Source organism: Equus przewalskii, chromosome 6 (assembly GCF_037783145.1).
Source record: "Equus przewalskii isolate Varuska chromosome 6, EquPr2, whole genome shotgun sequence".
NCBI lineage: Eukaryota > Metazoa > Chordata > Mammalia > Perissodactyla > Equidae > Equus > Equus przewalskii.
Window position 1 is genome coordinate 72,251,828 of NC_091836.1, and position 18,871 is coordinate 72,270,698.

At 40.7% G+C, this 18,871-nt stretch overlaps 2 protein-coding genes and 1 pseudogene across 2 annotated transcripts; all 3 read left to right on the forward strand.

Annotated features, from left to right (window-relative positions):
• Positions 1-253: 253 nt before the first annotated feature.
• LOC103553093 (olfactory receptor 52B4-like) lies at positions 254-1,252 on the forward strand. The gene has a single exon (XM_008523523.2). It carries the CDS (start codon positions 254-256, stop codon positions 1,196-1,198), a length of 945 nt encoding a protein of 314 aa, XP_008521745.2. The 3' UTR covers positions 1,199-1,252.
• Positions 1,253-8,917: 7,665 nt separating this feature from the next.
• Positions 8,918-9,497, forward strand: LOC103553074 (RNA polymerase II subunit A C-terminal domain phosphatase SSU72 like protein 3-like; annotated as a pseudogene).
• Positions 9,498-15,107: 5,610 nt separating this feature from the next.
• LOC103553081 (olfactory receptor 52B4-like) lies at positions 15,108-16,052 on the forward strand. The gene has a single exon (XM_008523497.2). The coding sequence runs from the start codon at positions 15,108-15,110 to the stop codon at positions 16,050-16,052; it is 945 nt and encodes a 314-aa protein (XP_008521719.2).
• Positions 16,053-18,871: the final 2,819 nt, after the last annotated feature.

The following is an 18,871-nucleotide window of genomic DNA, read 5'->3' on the forward strand; positions in this document are numbered from 1 at the left end:
AGAAGAACATACAACAATATCTTTTACTTTGATTAGTTGGAAATGTATATCTTTTAATCAGAGTGTCACTCCTTGGGGCAGAAAACATATCCTATTCATCTTTGTACGTCTTATTATTTACATGTTCAAAGAAGATGGAGAGAGTGGAATTTGCCAAAATATCCTGGTTTCTTCACAAAGAATATTACAAAAAATGTGTGTTTTCCTGTGTCTCCATGAATAAGAGGTGATGGCTCTGGTGGTCTCCCCAGGCATGACTACCTTAAACCACACTGGTGTTAGCCACACAGTCTTCCACCTGCTGGGCATCCCTGGACTTGAGGACCAGCACATGTGGATTTCCATCCCCTTCTTCATTTCCTATGTCGTCGCCCTGCTTGGGAACAGCCTGCTCATCTTCATTATACTTACAAAGAGCAGCCTCCACGAACCCATGTACCTCTTCCTCTGCATGCTGGCTGGAGCAGATGTTATCCTCTCTACGTGCACAGTACCTCAGGCCTTGGCCATCTTCTGGTTCCATGCTGGGGAGATCTCCCTGGATCGCTGCATTACTCAGTTCTTTGTCACACACTGCATTTTCATGTCTGAGTCGGGAATCTTGTTGGTGATGGCGTTTGACCGCTACATTGCCATATGCTACCCCCTGAGATACAGCACTATTCTTACACACGCGCTGATTGGGAAAATTGGTGTTGCAATCTTTCTGAGAAGTTACTGTACAATTTTCCCCATAATATTTCTTTTGAAAAGATTAACTTTCTGCCAAAATAATGTCATTCCACATACCTTTTGTGAACACATTGGCTTGGCCAAATATGCTTGTAATGACATTCAGGTGAACATCTGGTATGGACTTTTTGTCATAGTGTCAACAGTGGTCTTAGATGTCCTGTTAATTTTTGTTTCCTATGTGCTGATTCTCCATGCTGTCTTCCGCATGCCTTCCCAAGATGCTCGCCACAAAGCTCTCAACACGTGTGGCTCCCATGTCTGTGTCATCATCCTCTTTTATGGGCCTGGGATCTTCACAACCCTTACTCAGCGGTTTGGACGCCACATTCCACCTCATATCCACATCTTGCTGGCTAATGTTTGCATTGTGGCTCCACCTATGCTGAATCCCATCATTTATGGTATCAAGACCAAGCAAATCCGAGAGCAGGTGGCTCACATGTTGTTTCCAAAGCAGAAATAACTTTGGAAGAGGAACAGAGTTTTCAGCATCTCTGACTATCCATGATGTAGTCGATGGGAGTGGTGGGTGGAAACATTAGTAATAAGCTGAAACGTTAGGAAATAGCTCAATGAATTCTGTTTCTGGAGTAAGTTCACCAGGAATGCTGCAGGACTTACATCTTCTATTGTCAAAGCAACAGAGAGAGCAGTGCCACGTTTGATTGAGCAAGTCATCTCCTGCACAGAGCCTGTGGTTGGACATATGAATTTCGATCATGTAGCCTTCATTTCACTAGCCTGATCTTTAGTAATAGATGGAATGAGAACAGTGCTCTGGTCCTGGAATTTGTTCAACTATTCCTCACTGAGTTTCTCATTCTCTGAGACACCTTGTGACATCCATGGACAATCACACACAAAGGACACAATGTGTCAGTTATGCAGGATGAGTAACTTCTGGAGATCTAATGGATAGCATTGTAGCTACATACTGTATTAGTATGCTGTATTGTAAATTTGTATTTGTATTATAAATTTGAAATTTGCTAAGAGATTTGATCTGAAGTGTTCTCACCACACAGATACACAAATTGCAACTATGAAAGGTGATGAATATGTTAATTAGCTTGATTGTGATAATCATTTCACAATGTATTCATATACCAAAACATCACATTGTACATCTTAAATATATATACTTTTTGTCAATTATATCTCAATAAAGGAGGAAAAAATGAGAATTCACCTAAAATATAACCATTAGATGGGTTAATAATTTGGTGTGTATTCTTCCATATCTTTGTCATGTATATTTATGCATTTGTGTAAAATGATATATATATGAACATATTCATAAATCTGGACAGACACATACACATTTGTGCATTTAGAAGAAGTGGAATGATCTTCGTTATGGCAGATTGCCGTGTGCCGTCACCTGACTTGTCCGTGACTTACATCAGCAAGTTGTGAGAGGGCCTGATGGGTCAGTGTTAATCCCTGAAAAGAGAAGGGGGATGGTTTGGAGAACGCTGGTTGTGGATAGTGGAAGTGGCGTTCCTCTTCTTGCCCAAGGATAATCCCTCTGGTGTGACATTGACTCTGGCAGGGGAAAGGGGAATTCACGATGCTCGAGGCAGCTACCATATTGTAGCCAACTCCTGAATGGTGGAACCACGACATGCATTTTTCCAAGTTCCTTTTATAGCAGGATGTTACAGTGGAAGTTAGAATAGGGTCTGCATTAGACACAGGGAGTGTGACCAGGAACTGTTGCATGAACCCAAGGCAAGACCATTACCTTCGAGATGACTGACATAATTGTGCCCAGGAAAGACGTTCCATAGAGATGGAGTCAAAATAACTCCCTGAAGGCCTTTGTATGAAACACAAATGCAGGACAAGCATAGAAATGGATGTGAGCCCACAGTGAGGTTGCCATCCTGAGTAACAGTGAGTAAAAGTTTGCTTTAAGAAGCTGTCCCACTTGTTTATTCCCCCTTCACCTACTCTGGGTCTTTGACTCCATATAGCAGCCTTAATAGAGCCACAAAACGTAAATGTCATCCCACCTCCCTCCCTCCCCAACTTGCTTAGAAGGAACGCCATCCACCACCGCCACAGAGTATTGAATGAGTCACTTGCGTAAATGGGTTTAAAGACATTTATAGGAGCACTTTCAGGATTAAAACATATTAAGCACATATTTTTCAATAAACACACCCTAACAAACAAAACTAAAAGTTTGTCAACAAAAAGAGTGACTCAACCAATATTAGTGTATACCTGTTATAAATTACCAGGACTAAGCTAAGGCCTGGGGAGACAGACATAAATATCATAGTCCCTTCTCTTAGAGAGGCCATAAACTAGAGTAGACAAAAATTAAGCAATTAAAATGCATTGTGATAAATTATGTAGAACAATGAAGGACAGGCACTTCACCCAGCTGGGAGTGAGAGAACTCCTCCTACAGGAGCTGATTCCGGCACTGAATATTGACAAGCAGGAAGAGTGAGCCAGGTCGAGGGCTTGGGAGAGGAAGTGGCCAATCTGAGAAGGGCAAAGTGAGGAAAGCAGTGTGTGGAAGAGGAGTGGCAAGAGATGGTCTTTATGAGATAGGCAGGGGGAGAATGAGGAAAGGCCTTAGATATGAAGGACTTCAGGACATGCCATCCCAAAATATGCCACTTTGGAATATTGATTGTTTTGAGCTGAAGGTGCTTGAAAAACAGCCCATGCAAGAAGGGCTCTCTGACCTACCCTTTTCTACTTAAAAACTGGCCACATGATTTCCTTTGAAAAGGTGTGCTCCCTGTGCTGGAAAGAGAAGAACATCCTTATCCCCAGGGACTGGGAATCAAGTCCGATGGATCTGTACAAACAAACTTACTAAAATAACCCTTATCTTCCACGAGTTCCCGCCTCCCTCCCCCCGTATATCTCCTAGTCACTTCCCTACAATTGACTGTCCTTAGCCCAAACGCTTTTGTCTTATCATTTCTTCACAAATTTATCATTTCTTTGTCTAAAAGGTATAAAACCTTTTTCCTCTTGTCACTTGTTCACGTCTTCATTCTCTTCTTAATGTGTATGTAAAATTTTAACTGTACATGTAAAATTTTAATATATTATATATACGTAAATATACATATTATATTTATATATAAATATATATTTAATATACCATGTATATGTAAAAATTTAATATATCTTGCTTTTTTGTCTGCTTAATCTGTTTTCATGTCAGTTTAATTTTTGGTTCCAGCCAGAGACCCTAACAGAGTAGAGGAGAATTTATCCTTCCCTCCAGATTCCACACTAGAAATTTAGACTTTAACCTGAAGCTCACAGGTGGCTGTTTGAGAGTGTTAAGTAGAAAGTCATGATCCGATTTTGGATTTAGAAGGTAAATTATGCTGATTTTCGCCATTAGGATTTTGGTATATGAACTCAGACTTAAATGAATTAGACTCAAATTTTGGAAACTGGCAGCGTCATCTATGTGTCAAATTATTAATGGAAGTCATTTGATCAATTCCTGCTGCCACATTTGCCATTGTAGATACTGTAAAAAACCAAAATTCAACTGAGTAAATTTGAAGATCTAATTGGTTTTATCAGGCGATTCACGACTCAGGCAGCAGCCCATCTAGGAAGCAGCAGCGTGCTCGAAGGGGCCGTCCAAAACGGAAGGTTTTTATAAAGAGGGGCCTGGGGCAAGGGGGTTATTAACAAAAGAAAAGAAAGGATTATTTCAGGCATGTTGTCTTATTTTTTGGGGAAAGAAAGGGCAGGGGTTTTATCATGTAGATTACTTCACTACTGCAGCTCGGGAAATTTCAGATTGTTTAAAGATCACCTTCCTGAGAGACTGAAATTGTAATTGTCTTGGTTTTGTTGATGCAAAGAAATCGATAATCTACAAATCAAAATTGGGGTGAATTTATCATGAGGTAACCCTAAGGACGCTATATCCTGGGAGAGTACCTTCACGAAGGAAGGAAGGGCTCCAAAGTGGGGTGTACAGGGTGGCTACATAGCATATTGGAACAAAGAGCATACATCACATATGCTAGTGAAACTGAGAACTAAGGAGTTAGAAATCTCCCCTAGAGCAGAAACTTTAGGATAAGCTTTGCTAACTGCAGCTGTGCATATTCAACATAAGCAACTGTTGTTCAAAACTAACCAGGTCTTTCTGTCCCTCTTTAGTATAGGAGGGAGCTGTCTTTTCCAGGAAGCCAAGGTCCAGACGTTAAGATTCAGTCTCACAAGGCCAAATGCAGACTGAAGACGAAAACGAACCAGAAAAGTTCCAGTCAAGGAAAAAGAAATTCAGTCTTCAAGGCCAAATGCAGGCTGGTGGGAAGACGCCAACCAGCAAGGCCACATGCCCCCGCTCCTCTACCTAAAATGCCGGCACATGCTCTCCCTCCCCTACCTACAGCCCCAGGTAAAACCCCCTACCTTCTTCCCTTCAGTGAGGTGGATCTGACTTTTAACTCCCACATCCTTGTCTGGCTGCCTTTTGATAGTAAACCTCTTTTCTTGCTGCAAGGCTGATGTTTCAGTTTTTTTTTTCTTTTTGGCCCTCCTGTGGGATGGGTAAACGAACCTGTGACTATGTTTGGTAACAATAGGAATGTCCCTTTTACAATAGTCACAAGATTGCTTTGCTGGCACAGCAGCTCAGTGAACACAGTAGGCCAGTGGCCAGCAGGTCAGTAGTCACAAGGTGAGCACAGAAGGTTGGTAATTAATCCTTAGTTTCTAGGAAGAGATGCTTATCCTTAAGGAAATGCCGATATGGGGGAAAACTACATCCTTATCTTTAAGGGCAGCATTCTTGTCTTTGGAACACTGTAAATGTTTAAAGCAGATGTACAATGCATGCTCAACAGGCCACATTAGGCCCTTTTGGAAAAACAAAGTCAGGCCAAATTAGTTTTAAACCACATGGCTTCCAATATATCCTATTTCTTGCCATTTATTCATCAGCTTGCTGTCATGGGGACCATTTTGGTCCTGTTCTTCCTTTCTTTTAACAATAGGGATACTCAAGTACAGGAGTTTTATTACACAATTTATTCCAGATATTTATTAAAAAGAACATATGTGTTACTTCAACTAGTTAGGATTTTTAAAAACTCTTAAAGTCCTTGTCTTTAATTAATTAGTTCCACAAATATTTATTGGACGACTACTGTGGGCTGGACACTATACCAGGTAGTAGGTTACACGGTAAGCAAAAATACCTCAGGATCTTTCAATCAGGTGAGAAAGAAAGATAATTAAATTATCACACAACTGAATGGGCTTTCATGAACGCTTTGGGATTTCAAAGGAAAAGCTGTTGGAGCCTGGGGGTGAGCATAGTCTTCCTTGAGGGAAGCAACCTTAGGCTGCCATCTGATGGCTGAGTAGACCATTTACAATGTGTTTGTGGATGGAGTTGAGGCGGAGAACTTTGAAGGGAGAGCACACAGCCTGTGCAAAGACATTGAGGCTAGATGGAGAATGGAAACTTAAAAGAGCTAAAGAGGACCAAAAGATCCCAGAGCGTCTTTCTGACAGGCCAGGTTAGGACCTGTCTCATTTTTCTTTAAACAAGGGAAGCCATTGCAGTCTTTCAGCAAGGGCCGCTCCTGATCAGATTTGTGTTTTCCAAGGACACCTCCATCTGCTCTGAGACCTAGGCTGTAATGGGGCAGAGCGGGAGCAGAGAGACTTGAGGGAATCTCAGGCTTGCAAAGTGAGGGATGGAAGATATTTCCTGTAAGATAATCTACTTCTCAAGCACACTTAACCTTGGACCTGAATTGTCCTGGTGTCAGCTATTTTTTATACAGCTTCAAGGCTTTACTGCTCCAAGTGTGGTTCTCAGCCTAGCTGCTTTGGCATCATTGAAACCAGCAAACAGCCATTGATGATTAAGTATCTAGGTACTAAAGTTTTTTTTGCAATTACTGATTATATCTTTTAGCTGTTTAACCCACCCATTGTTAACTGTGCTGTTTAGGCAAGATGCTATCTGACTCCCACTAGGCTCCTATAGATAACATCTTCCTGGAACCTGGGTCACCATGGTAATGGGCGTGTGAGCTGTTTTTCAGGAGTAAGAACTCCTTGTCCACTCCAGGCCGGTTGAGACCACCAGCTCATCAACAAGGCCCGTGTACATGTCCGATAGGTGACCTTTTGACGTCAAGAGGCTAAAAACTCCACCCTCACATCATGCTAAACCGCCGTTTTGTGAACATGGGTCCTATGAAGAGGCATGGAGTCTGACTACGCTTGCGCAGACCATCAATTCCCTCACCTCTCCTCACCTTCCATCACCTCTCTCCGCATTTCAGACCACCTTTCCCCCATCCCATGAATATCCCTGAGTCCCTGTTTTCAGGGAAGCGAATTTGAGGTTCACGCTCTTGCTTCCTCACGTGGCTGCTTTGTGAGTAAATCCTCTCCCTGCTGCAATCTTGTCGTCCTGGTGTTTGGCTTTCCGGGTGGTGGGCAAAAATGAACCTGGTTTGATAACATTATCTGGGAGCTTGTTGGAAATGGTCAATCTTGGATCCCAGTCTGGATTAATGAATCAGAATTTGTATGCTAAGAAGCTCCTCAGGTTATCTGAATGCAGGTGTTTTGAGCAGCACTGCTTTAGGGCAAAGATTCTCAAATTTGGTTGCACATTAGAAACACCCAGGTAGTTTGAGGATCTATTCCTATCTAGTTCCCACCACCAGAGACCTGGATTCAACTGTAACATACATTTATTTATTTATTTTTGGGTGAGGAAGATTGGCCCCTAGCTAACGTCTGTTGCCAATCTTCCTCTATTTGGTACGTGGGATGCCACCACAGCATGGCTTGATGAGTGGTATGTAGGTCTGCACCTGGGATCCAAACCTGTGAACCCCGGGCCACTGAAGAGGAGTGCATGTACTTAACCACTAGGCAACCAGGCCAGCCTCTGTCACATTTTTTCCCCCTGAATCTAATGATTTTTAACAATTCCCCAGGAACTGCTAATGTACAGTCAAGTTTAAAGAGGAACTTTACATTTTCAGAGACCTCTGCCTTTTGGTAGTTTTCTCAAACTTTGGTGTGCATTGGAGTCATCTGGAGGGCTTTTTAAAACACAGATCTCTGGGCTCCATTCCCAGAGTGTCTACTCAGCAGAGCTGGGGTCCAAGTTTGCATGTTTGTCAAGTTCCCAGTTGATGCTGATGCTACTTCTCTGGGGATCACACTTTGGGAAGCCCTGCCTTAGAGTGTATAATGATTTAGGAAAATTTGCAATTAACAGTCACCTCTTATAAGAGAAGCATGAAAAATACACTCTGTTGCCTCATAGATAGATTCGTCCCTGATAATTATAAAATCATATGTTTATCAATCCTTTTTGTTTGATATTCTCTTCATAATTTTAAAGTCCATAACATTCACTTAATTATGATACATAAGAAAATTAGAATCAGTTTAAACATATTGTATTTCAGTATGGAAATACTCAAAGCTGCACTTGAAGGCACAAAAAGTAGGCAGAAGCTTGCATCGATTTCTGGATTCCCTTAAGAATCATGATTTTAAGAATATCAAATGCAGAAAATGCCGTGTTGTTGTAACTCCTCATATTCTCTCAGCAAAGATGCTGTCCTGAATGTGATTTGTTTGTATTGGTGGACAATTTTATGAATTTTTGGGCAAAACTATGTGCTATCTCTCTATAATTTACACAATTGCACAAGAAAATCTAAACGTATGTTAAAGTACAACACTTGTAATCATATGTATACTTAAATTGGATGTAAGTTTAAAATTTTTGATCAGATTTTCCACCCAAATTCGTTAACAGTTCATTGCAGAGCAAGTTTCATGCCTACAGTTAACATAGTTATCTTGGTCGTTATCAGTCTCAGCCCTCAGTCACCATGTGAATCAACAGGGCCAACTCCAGATCTCCAAACACTCCTGTTTGTTGGCCACATTTACTGAGATTTAGTGATTCCGTTGATTCAATCACCCCCACCGCTCACCTGATCAGATTACATTTCACCTGATCATAATCCAATCAATCAAGACGTCCTGGAAGTCTCCTCCCACTCTGAGGAGGTGATTCTGTTCTTTTGCACTCTGCTACTTGGAAGAGCTCTAGCCAGGTGGTCATCCCCCTGCCTTCAGAGTTCCAGAAGCCAGTAAAGCCCACATGTATCTGAAGTCCCCAGTGGCCATCATGCCCTCGTCCCCACTCAAGGTGGCTATGATATGTAAGAGTAACATGAACAGGAGCATGGAAGCCCACAGCATCCTCAGGAAAAAAGCCTTCAGTGTCTGGTCTTTTGGAGCTGGATTTTGGGTGAGGCTCCCAGGAGAGGCACCCAATCTTCCCGTGGTTTACAATTTCTCAACCACATATAAACAGATGTACAATGACCTTCTCAGGAAAGACAGACAACGCTATACCAGGAACGGAATCTTACACATCCCGGGAAGAAATGAGAGAATCAAGCCCCGGCCAGAAAGATTTCAAGAGTGCTGTGAGGCCTTTGATGTCATCTTTACCTGTGGGGAGAGCATCCATGACAGAGTGGTGGAAGATCTATGTGCCAGAGAGCAGGAGACCTTCCAGCCTGTGCACGCGATCAACGTGGACATCCAAGACACCCTGGAGGACGCCACCCTTGGAGCTCTGCTCATCTGTGAGCTCTGCCAGTGCCTCCAGCATGCAGATGACATGGAAGACAGTCTGGCTAAAGTGGAGGAGAAAAGAGGAAAGAGGATGGAGCTTTCTTCACACAGTCTGCTTCTACTGAAGATCATGACTGGTTTTGGCTCTTCAATCAGTAAGAACTTGTGGGTGGAGTTTTTGACTAGTCCATATTTTCGGGGATAAGTATCTTTAAATCCTTTTCCAGTAGATGCTATTTGTATGATTTTTAAGTGTGCCACTGAGGATGAGTTACGAACAAGAAAAGCATTTTAAGGACAAGGACTTCTAATAGTCGTGAAAATACTCCAAACGTGGGGAACATTGTTCTAGCACTTTGCACGGAGGAAATAATTCAGTGATCACATTGCTTTGCAAGGAAGTTACCGCCAGGGACTCCTTTTTGCAGATGAGCAAACCAAAGTTTATAATGGAGTGCTGGACAAATGATTTCTTTTAGGATATTTAGCAAGAAAATAACATTGTCCAGTCCATCAGTTTAAAACAATTTCCTTTTGCTCATTTGGTTGGTATATTAATTAGGAACTTTTTTCTTTAATGAGAAAGGATTATATTGCATTTTGAATTTAAAAACATCTTACTTTTAGATTATATCTCTTTTACTAAAGCCAACTTCAGTAAAAACCTAAAGTAGATAACAGGCTGAATATTATTTCTAACATCTAGGAGTTATCTGTTCAATTACTAGCTCACCCATGTACTATGAGTGGGAAATTTAGATTTAGATTGAGATATGCTGTATTGGACACATAGTGGTATCTTGAGTAGACAGCCGTGGTTTCAGTTAAGAGGCAAATGGAATGTTCACAAGATTGGTGATGATAAAAAAAACAGCATCTGGTGGTGGCAAATTGCTGAAAGACTTGAGTAGAAATGTAACCACAAAAGTTAGTTATGCCAAAAAAGAGCACTGTGACTGTGACATCACTACAGGTGTGTCTGACAAATTTTTATTTCTTGACCTGAGTGATGTTGGTCTTATAGTAACTCATTGTCATTTATTTGTTTTGTTTTGTTTTCTGTAATTGTGTTTCTTTCTTTTTTTTTAAAATAACAAATTTAAAAAAATGCCCAAAATGAGAGGCAGTGACCAAACGTTATAAATATGTCAATGGCTTTAGTTGTAATTATTTTGTTTCCTAGTCCTCATTTCTCATGCCCAATCTACCTGATGTAGCCTCTTGATTGTATCATCACTTTCTGACTGTTGTTCCTGCTTTCACTCCACTCTAGATCCACCGGGCAGAGGATATAATACTTCAACATCATTCTATTGGTCAAAGCAAGTCATGAGGCCACATAGATGCAGGGGGATGGGTAATAGGTTGTACTCTTGATGGCGGAACTCCCTCGTGAATATAGGGAGGGAAGAATTACTGGCAACCGTTTTTGCAGATGGTCAACCACACTTGACAGACTGTCAGATTGCCAAATATTCAAAAGCTTGACAAATACTGTGCTGGCAAGTTTGTGAGGAAAAAGGACTTCCATACATTGCTGGCAGGAATGAAAAATGGTATAGACTCTATGAAGGGAGTCTTTCAATAGATAACAAAACTACAAATGAATTTAACTTTTGACCAAAGTGATCCTACTTCTAGAGATTGACCGTGATATCTATCAATAGAATTATCTCACTGGAGAAGAGAGAAAAAGAATGGAACAAAATAAAAGCCTCTTAGGTACTGGTGCAATGACAACAAAATGTCTAACATATATGTTGTTGGGGTTTCAAAATGAAATGAGAGAAGGGGACAGAAAAATGTTTTCTAAGAAATACTGCTGTATATATCCAAATGAGGTAAAAACAATAAATTTACTGATTCAAAAATCTCAGTGGACTTTCAGGAGGATAAAAACAAGGAAAGTATTGCCTAGGCCCATCCAAATCAAACTGAAAATTAAGATTAAGTGAAAAATTTTGAATGCAACCAAAGGAGTCAGGCAAATGAAATAGAAATGTGGCTAAGAGAATCCAGGTTCACTCGTCTTCTACTAACTGTTAAGCATGTACATTTATATACCCTTAGATAAGAGAGCTAAACGTCATGATTCATGACTCTGGAATTTGAAATTCATGTGAGCCCCGGTGATGCATATAACTTCAACATAATCCTTCTCATGAAGAATAAAACTTTAGAAAACGTAAGTCCATCTTAACTGTAAGCACTTATGTTCCCATTGCATTAAAATACACCTGTAGCAAGGCTAGCTTAGGTGGTAGATGGTTTTTATATGAGATCATCGGGAGAGAAGCAAAAGAGAAAAGGAGCAGGAAGAAGTGAGGGGGGTGGGAAGTGGTCTTAGAGACCCAGCCCATTTGGGAAGAGGAGGAGGCTGGTAGAAAGAGCACTGTCCCTGGAGCCCAGGTGTAAGTGCTTCCCCCAAGGGCTCTCATGACAGAGGATAAATAGCCCAACTTCCGGCCTGCAACAACTGACTTTCATCATCAATCTCATGTTTGTTCCTGAAGACTCACTGTAGGGCTGGTGAGTGAATTAGACATCTGCAGGTGGAGTGGTTCTTGGATCAAGGTGAGGATTGGGCTTGTATTTTGTCCCAGGCAGGCCAGAGGTGAGAAGTCTGTAGGAGGTTTTTGATACATGTGGACAAAGAATGGTAAATACCAGAGACACAAATCTAGTTGTTTACAGCACATGTGGAGAGTGAAGTCTGGTAAGGGAGGTGAGAGTATATGGGCTAGCTCATGTTACTGAAAGTTAGAAAATAAAGAGATACCATCCAAAAAACAACAGATGCCCTAATAATTAGACTGGGCATGAGAAACAGAAAGACACTGACTTAGACTGCAGACTTATTTTGGCAAATATGAGAAGAGCCCTGAAAATGACTGGGATTTGTGCCAGGCTTCCCATATCAGGGTGTGAGCAGGGGCTTTAAGAAGACAGCCAGGCCATCTCAAGCACATGTGAGAAGAAAATATTGGGGAGGAGGCATGTGAGAGGGATTTCTAGAAGGAACATGTTTTAGACCAAAGTCACTCTATCAGGAGACCAATCAAACAGGCAAATCCCCAACCCCTGAGCTCCCTGGCTTCTCTTTCTGGCTTAAATTAATAAAAACTTCTGTGTTACTCCCTTTCCCCAATCATGTGGCATCATCAGCTTCTATAATCTCCCCTCATCTCAAGCCCCTGATTTGTTGAATTATGTCTTCGCTGGCCTCTTTCTCTCAGAACAACCATCTGCTCTGTAGAGATAGTTCCCTCTCTCAAGGCCAGTGACTAGACTCCCTTGACCAGTAACTCTAATGGTAGAACAATTTCTCCCATCACTTGAAGGATGGTAATAGGAGCTGATTTTCTCCCCCAGGAAGAAAAAAAGAGGCACCAACAGGGGCACTTGGGGTGGAAGAAATAACGTTAAGCATAGTAAATAACTTAGTACTAAGCTAGATATTTTGAGGATAGGCAGACATTTGGTTCTGCCGAAAACGTCTATAAAACATTTGGTTCATCAGACATTTGGTCCACGCAAAAAGATCCTTGATATCTGGTCATATTTGGTCTTGTCCAAAATGTCTGTGTAGTCACTGGGTCCATGCTGAAAGGTCCTTGATATCTGCAGGACCGTTTGGTCCTGTCCAAAAAGTCCATAAGACGTTTGGTCCACACCAAAGGTCCTTGATATCTGGTTGTATTTGCTCCTGTCCAAAACATCCATGGACACATTGGGTCCACGTTAAAAGATCCTTGATATCTGCAGGGTCATTTGGTCCTGTCAAAAACATCCATCAGACATTTGGTCCATGCCAAAAGGTCTTTGATATCTGGTCATATTTTGTCCTGTCCAACAAGTCCCTGGACACATTAGATTAATGCCAAAAGATCCTTGACGTCTGCAGGACCATTTGATTCTGTCCAAAATGTCCACAAGACATTTGGTCCATGCCAAAAGGTCCTTGATATCTGGTCATATTTGGTCCTGTCCAAAATGTCTATGGAGACATTGGGTCCTTGCCAAGAGATTATTGATATCTGGTCATGTTTGGTCCTATGCAAAACCATTTGGCATAGACCAAATATGCTCATGGATGTTTTGGACAGGACCAAATGTCCTGCTAGGATTTTGAGATACCCCTTCATCAGAGAGAATTAACATTTGTCTCCAATTCTTCAAAACTACCTGCTTACAAATTTGCTTCACTCTCAAGCTGTGAGCCCCTAGGACTCTGAAGATTCCCATTGTTTTCCTATATTCTCAGTTTGTAATATGGTGCTTGAAAAATAGCTAAAGCTCAAAATACACTTGCTGAATGACTGAGTTAATGAATGAATGAAAGTACACTAGTAAATCTTCTAAGTATCATGCTGTTACACGCCCAGGCTTTCTTTTTCTGATTTTAGTCTTTTTTTTTTTTTATCAGTGAGGAAGATTGTCCCTGAGCTAACATCTGTTGCCAATCTTCCTCTTTTAGCTTGAGGAAGATTGTTGCTGAGCTAACATCTGTACCATCTTCCTCTATTTAGCATGTGGGACACTGCCACAGCATGGCTTGATGAGCAGTGTGTAGGTCTGTGCTTGGGATCTGAACCTGTGAACCCTGGGCCACTGAAGTGGAGCACACGAATTTAACCACTACACCACCAAGCTGGCCCCTAACTTCAGTCATTTTTAAACTTAGTTCCCTAAGGTGTGAGCACAAGGAGTGCCTCACTTCAGGCACACACACCTTGTCGTTGTTACCTCTTAAAGCTCTCTTGAACTTCTTCACAAGTGAGCAAACTGTATGTGATAAATTCAGAAATTGAAATCTCATTTCTCTCTCTTAATAGTTTGTGCCACTTGGCAAATGATTCACATTCACTGAGTCTCACTTTTCTTTAGTATGAAATGGGAAAAATATTCTGTTCCTGGAGTGGACTTTCAACATCTAAATGCAAAAATTATAAAGCGCTACATACAAAGTATTTACTACAGTCTCTGGCATAAAGGAGATGTGGAATAAATATTAGATTAATTCCTCTGTGACTGTATTATGTTCAGATCCATTCTATTCCTGGAATACCACTGGCTCTTTAGAATCCTGTTTCTTCAGTTAACTACTATTCCAATAAACCTCCACAGGTAATTTTTCTAGAGTAGAATCATTGTTCTGAACTACTGGCTTCTAGACACCAGATGGCTGGCCCCTGGGAAAAGGATGGAGTCTAAGTGTAAAGTTGTGATCAAGGCCCTTCACAATCAGGAAGAATCTGCTTGTACCACCCTTCCTCTGCCCTCTCCACTATTTCTTATGCATTAGCCACCCTGGGCTGAAAAAGTTTCAAGAAAGCAGACATTTCTTATGTTGATTCCCCATTTTAATTCTTGACCTTTTGATAAACTATTCAGCTCAAGTCAAGTACCATATGGTACTGTCCTCCCAGACACACATGATCATTTCCTCTCCGCATTCATAACCATCTGTTTGTAGGAGAAGAACATACTACAATATCTTTTCTTTGATTAATTGGAAACATATGTATGTATCTTATAACTTGAGTGTCACTCATTGAGGTAGAGAACATATCTTACTCATCATTGTGTGTGTCTTATTATCTGCATGTTCAAAGAAGACGGAGAGGGTGGATTATGCCAAAATCTCGTGGTGTCTTCACAAAGAATATTATATAAAAATCTGTTTTCCTCTGTCTCTGTGACTAAGAAGTGATATCTCTGGTGGTCTCCCAGACATGACTACCACAAACCACACTGGTGTTAGCCACACAGTCTTCCGCTTGCTGGGCATCCCTGGACTTGAGGACCAGCACATGTGGATTTCCATCCCTTTCTTCATTTCCTATGTCATTGCCCTGCTTGGGAACAGCCTACTCATCTTCATTATTCTCACAAAGCGCAGCCTCCATGAACCCATGTACCTCTTCCTCTGCATGCTGGCTGGAGCAGACATTGTCCTCTCTGCGTGCACAGTACCTCAGGCCTTGGCCATCTTCTGGTTCCATGCTGGGGAGATCTCCCTGGATTGCTGCATCACTCAGGTATTTTTCTACTCTTCCACCTTCATCTCTGAGTCAGGGATCTTGCTGGTGATGGCATTTGACCGCTACATTGCCATATGCTACCCACTGAGATATGGCTCTATTCTTACACATGCACTGATTGGGAGAATGAGCATAACCATCTTTCTGAGAAGTTATGGTACAATTTTCCCCATAATATTTCTTTTGAAAAGATTGACTTTCTGCCAAAATAATATTATTCCACACACCTTTTGTGAGCACATTGGCTTGGCCAAATATGCTTGTAATGACATTCAGGTGAACATCTGCTATGGACTTTTTGTCATAGTGTCAACAGTGGTCTTAGATGTCCTGTTAATTTTTATTTCCTATGTACTGATTCTCCATGCTGTCTTCCACATACCTTCCCAAGATGCTCGCCACAAAGCTCTCAACACGTGTGGCTCTCATGTCTGCATCATCATCCTCTTTTATGGGCCTGGGATCTTCACAAGTCTTATTCAGCGGTTTGGACGTCACATTCCACCTCATATCCATATCTTGTTGGCTAATGTCTGCATTCTGGTTCCACCTATGCTGAATCCCATCATTTATGGAATCAAGACCAAACAGATCCGGGACCAGGTGGTTGAGGTGTTGTTTACAAAGCAGAAATAACTTTGATGTTGGAAGCTGACATTCCTTTTTTAGTAAGTCTATCTATGCATGAAATGAACTTTAGCACCAGTATATGGCAGCAGGTGAGATAATAGACAAATGATTCCAAGTGTTGCTGTTTCTAGTGAAATTGCATCAGTGAGGTTTTGGTACATCATGTTTCTTCCAAAGTCTCTAATCTTCCCTTAAATATCAGTGCCTTTGGGGCCTTTGTTATTTTTTTCATCCGTAGAATTGAGAATTAGATCAGGCCACCTCTCTAAGTCTCACTTACCTTTATGACACTGGACTGGAGAATTCCATGAGATAAATGTTTGATAGTGATTTTTCCTGGCATTTTGGTGAACTATTCTTTCCTGGGGTGTTTTACGCTTTGAACAACTTGACTCTGATCAAACTTAGGACATTTCTCCAGTCATTCTCCTCTATGTCCTCTGTATCTTCACCTTTTTGTTCTTTACTGGATCATTCCCATCTTTTTACTTCATTTTTTCTCCAATGTAAAAACATAGCAAAACAAAAATAAACTTGAAAAATAATTGCTGAATCTATATTCACCTTAATTACTACTTTATTTCTCTTCTTCATGATAAAGGAAAGGTCCTAGAATAGTTTGTCCACTTGCAGGCTCGAATCTCCTCCTTTTTCTCTTGGCCCCACTCTACTTTGACTTTCACCCACACCATCTCACCTAAACTGCACTTGTCAGGGTCATAATGATCTCCACACTTCTACATCAACAGGCAAAATCTGACCTCCTCTTACTCAATGTAATGGCAGCATTTTGATACTTTCAACTATTCTCACTTCCTTCAAAATCTTTCCTCATCTCACACTCCTTGTATTTCTGTGATTTTCCTGGCTGCTCCTTTGATGGGTTTTCCTCATCTCCTTGACTTTTTTTTTTAAAGATTGGCACCTGAGCTAACAACTGCTGCCAATCTTCTTCTTATTTTTTAAAAAATTCTTCTCCCCTAAACTCTCCAGTCCATAGTTGTATATTCTAGTTGTGAGTGCCCCTGGTTGTGCTATGTGGGACACTGCCTCAGTGTGGTCTGATGAGCTGTGCCATGTCCGTGCCCAGGATCCGAACTGGCAAAACCCTGGGTCGATGAAGCAGGGTGTGCGAACTTAACCACTCGGCCACAGGGCCGACCCCTCCTTGACTTCTTAATACTAGAATTCCTAAAGCTTAGTCCTTGAACTCCTGTTCTTCTCTATCTGCAATCACTCTCTAATCTCATCCATTCTCTTGGCTTTAGATGCATCAATGTGCTAAGAATTTCCAAATTTATATCCCCAGCCTCTAATTTGTTCTACAGGTTTATACTTCTAATTTTCTGCTCGACGAATCTACTTGTATGTCTAATAGGCATCTCAAATGTAGTATGTCCAAAACAAAACTCCGTTTCTTACCACCAAACCTCTTCTTCCAGCAGCCTTTCTCTCATTATTTAAATACAATTTTATTCTTCCAATTGCTCAGACATCCTCAGTTCTTATTTTTCTCTTATAAACTACATTATTCAATCTCTTCCTACTGGGCTTCCTCTTTCTACCTTTACACCTCCACATATACCCACACTACATTTTTTCATACTATTATTTTATTTTAACAGCTATATTGAGATATAATTCACATATCATAAAATTCACCCTTTGAGAGTATATAATTCAGTGGTTTTAAATATATCACAATGTTGTGCAACCATTACCACTATCTAATTCCAGATCAATATTATCATCCAAAAATCACCCTACTATTTCAGAGTGAGTGACAGTATCAAAATAGAAAGAGATTCTTCTTAATTTTCTGGTCAAAGTGCCTCAGTGTCACTCCAGCATCAGGGCCATAGTCACACGATACATGATAGACACATTCAAAATATATATAAGAATAATTGTAATGCCAAAAAGAGAGGAGACAAACAGGGGCAGAAACAATATTAAAGGAGATAATGGATGAAAAATTTCCAAAATTGATGAAAGGTATAAATTGCAATATCCAAGGAGGTCAGAAAAATCCCCAGAAGATGCACACAAACCACAGAGAGATACATAATAAATGTCCTGAAAAAACAGAAAGACAAAAGATAATCTTAAAAGAAACGTTACATTCAAAGGAGCAACAGTAAAACTCAAATCTTAATATGAAAGATAGAAGAAAAAAGCACCAGATGGAAAATTTTAAAGTGCTGAAAAAACCCTGCCAACTTGAAATTGTATACCCATGAAATTAGCCTTTTAAAAATGAAGGGGCCAGCCCGGTTGCATAGTGGTTAAGTTCACGTGCTCTGCTTCAGTGGCCTGGGGTTTGCAGGTTCGGATCCCAGGTGTGGACCTAGCACCGCTTGTCAAACCACACTGTGGCAGCATCCCACATAAAACAGAGGATGATTGGCAGAGATGTTAGCTCAGCAACATCTTCCTCAAGCAAAAAGAGGAAGATTGGCACAAATGTTAGCTCAGGGCCAATCTTCCTCACACACACACACACATACACAAATCACCTATCATGATTCAAATATATTCAACATTTATATGATTTTAGCATAGATTGATGTGATGTTTAGATAAATATATTACTTAAAAATCCCATCATATTATGTGACTGACTGATCTGGAGCTTCTCTCATTTACAAATATGTTGTGAGTATAGTTCTATCACCAAAGACAAAAACTCACATTATTATTTCTCGCTGCTCTTTTATGTTGCAAATTATAGATGTGCTGTAATTAATTTAACTAAAGATGCTGTTTAGATAAGATTTTTTGTATATCAGCGTGTTTTTAATTTAATACTTGCTTAGTATACTCGT

Bases quoted from the DNA above. Each gene is read 5' to 3' on its own strand.
- LOC103553093 (XM_008523523.2), top strand. From the start codon at position 254: ATGACTACCTTAAACCACACTGGTGTTAGCCACACAGTCTTCCACCTG.
- LOC103553081 (XM_008523497.2), top strand. From the start codon at position 15,108: ATGACTACCACAAACCACACTGGTGTTAGCCACACAGTCTTCCGCTTG.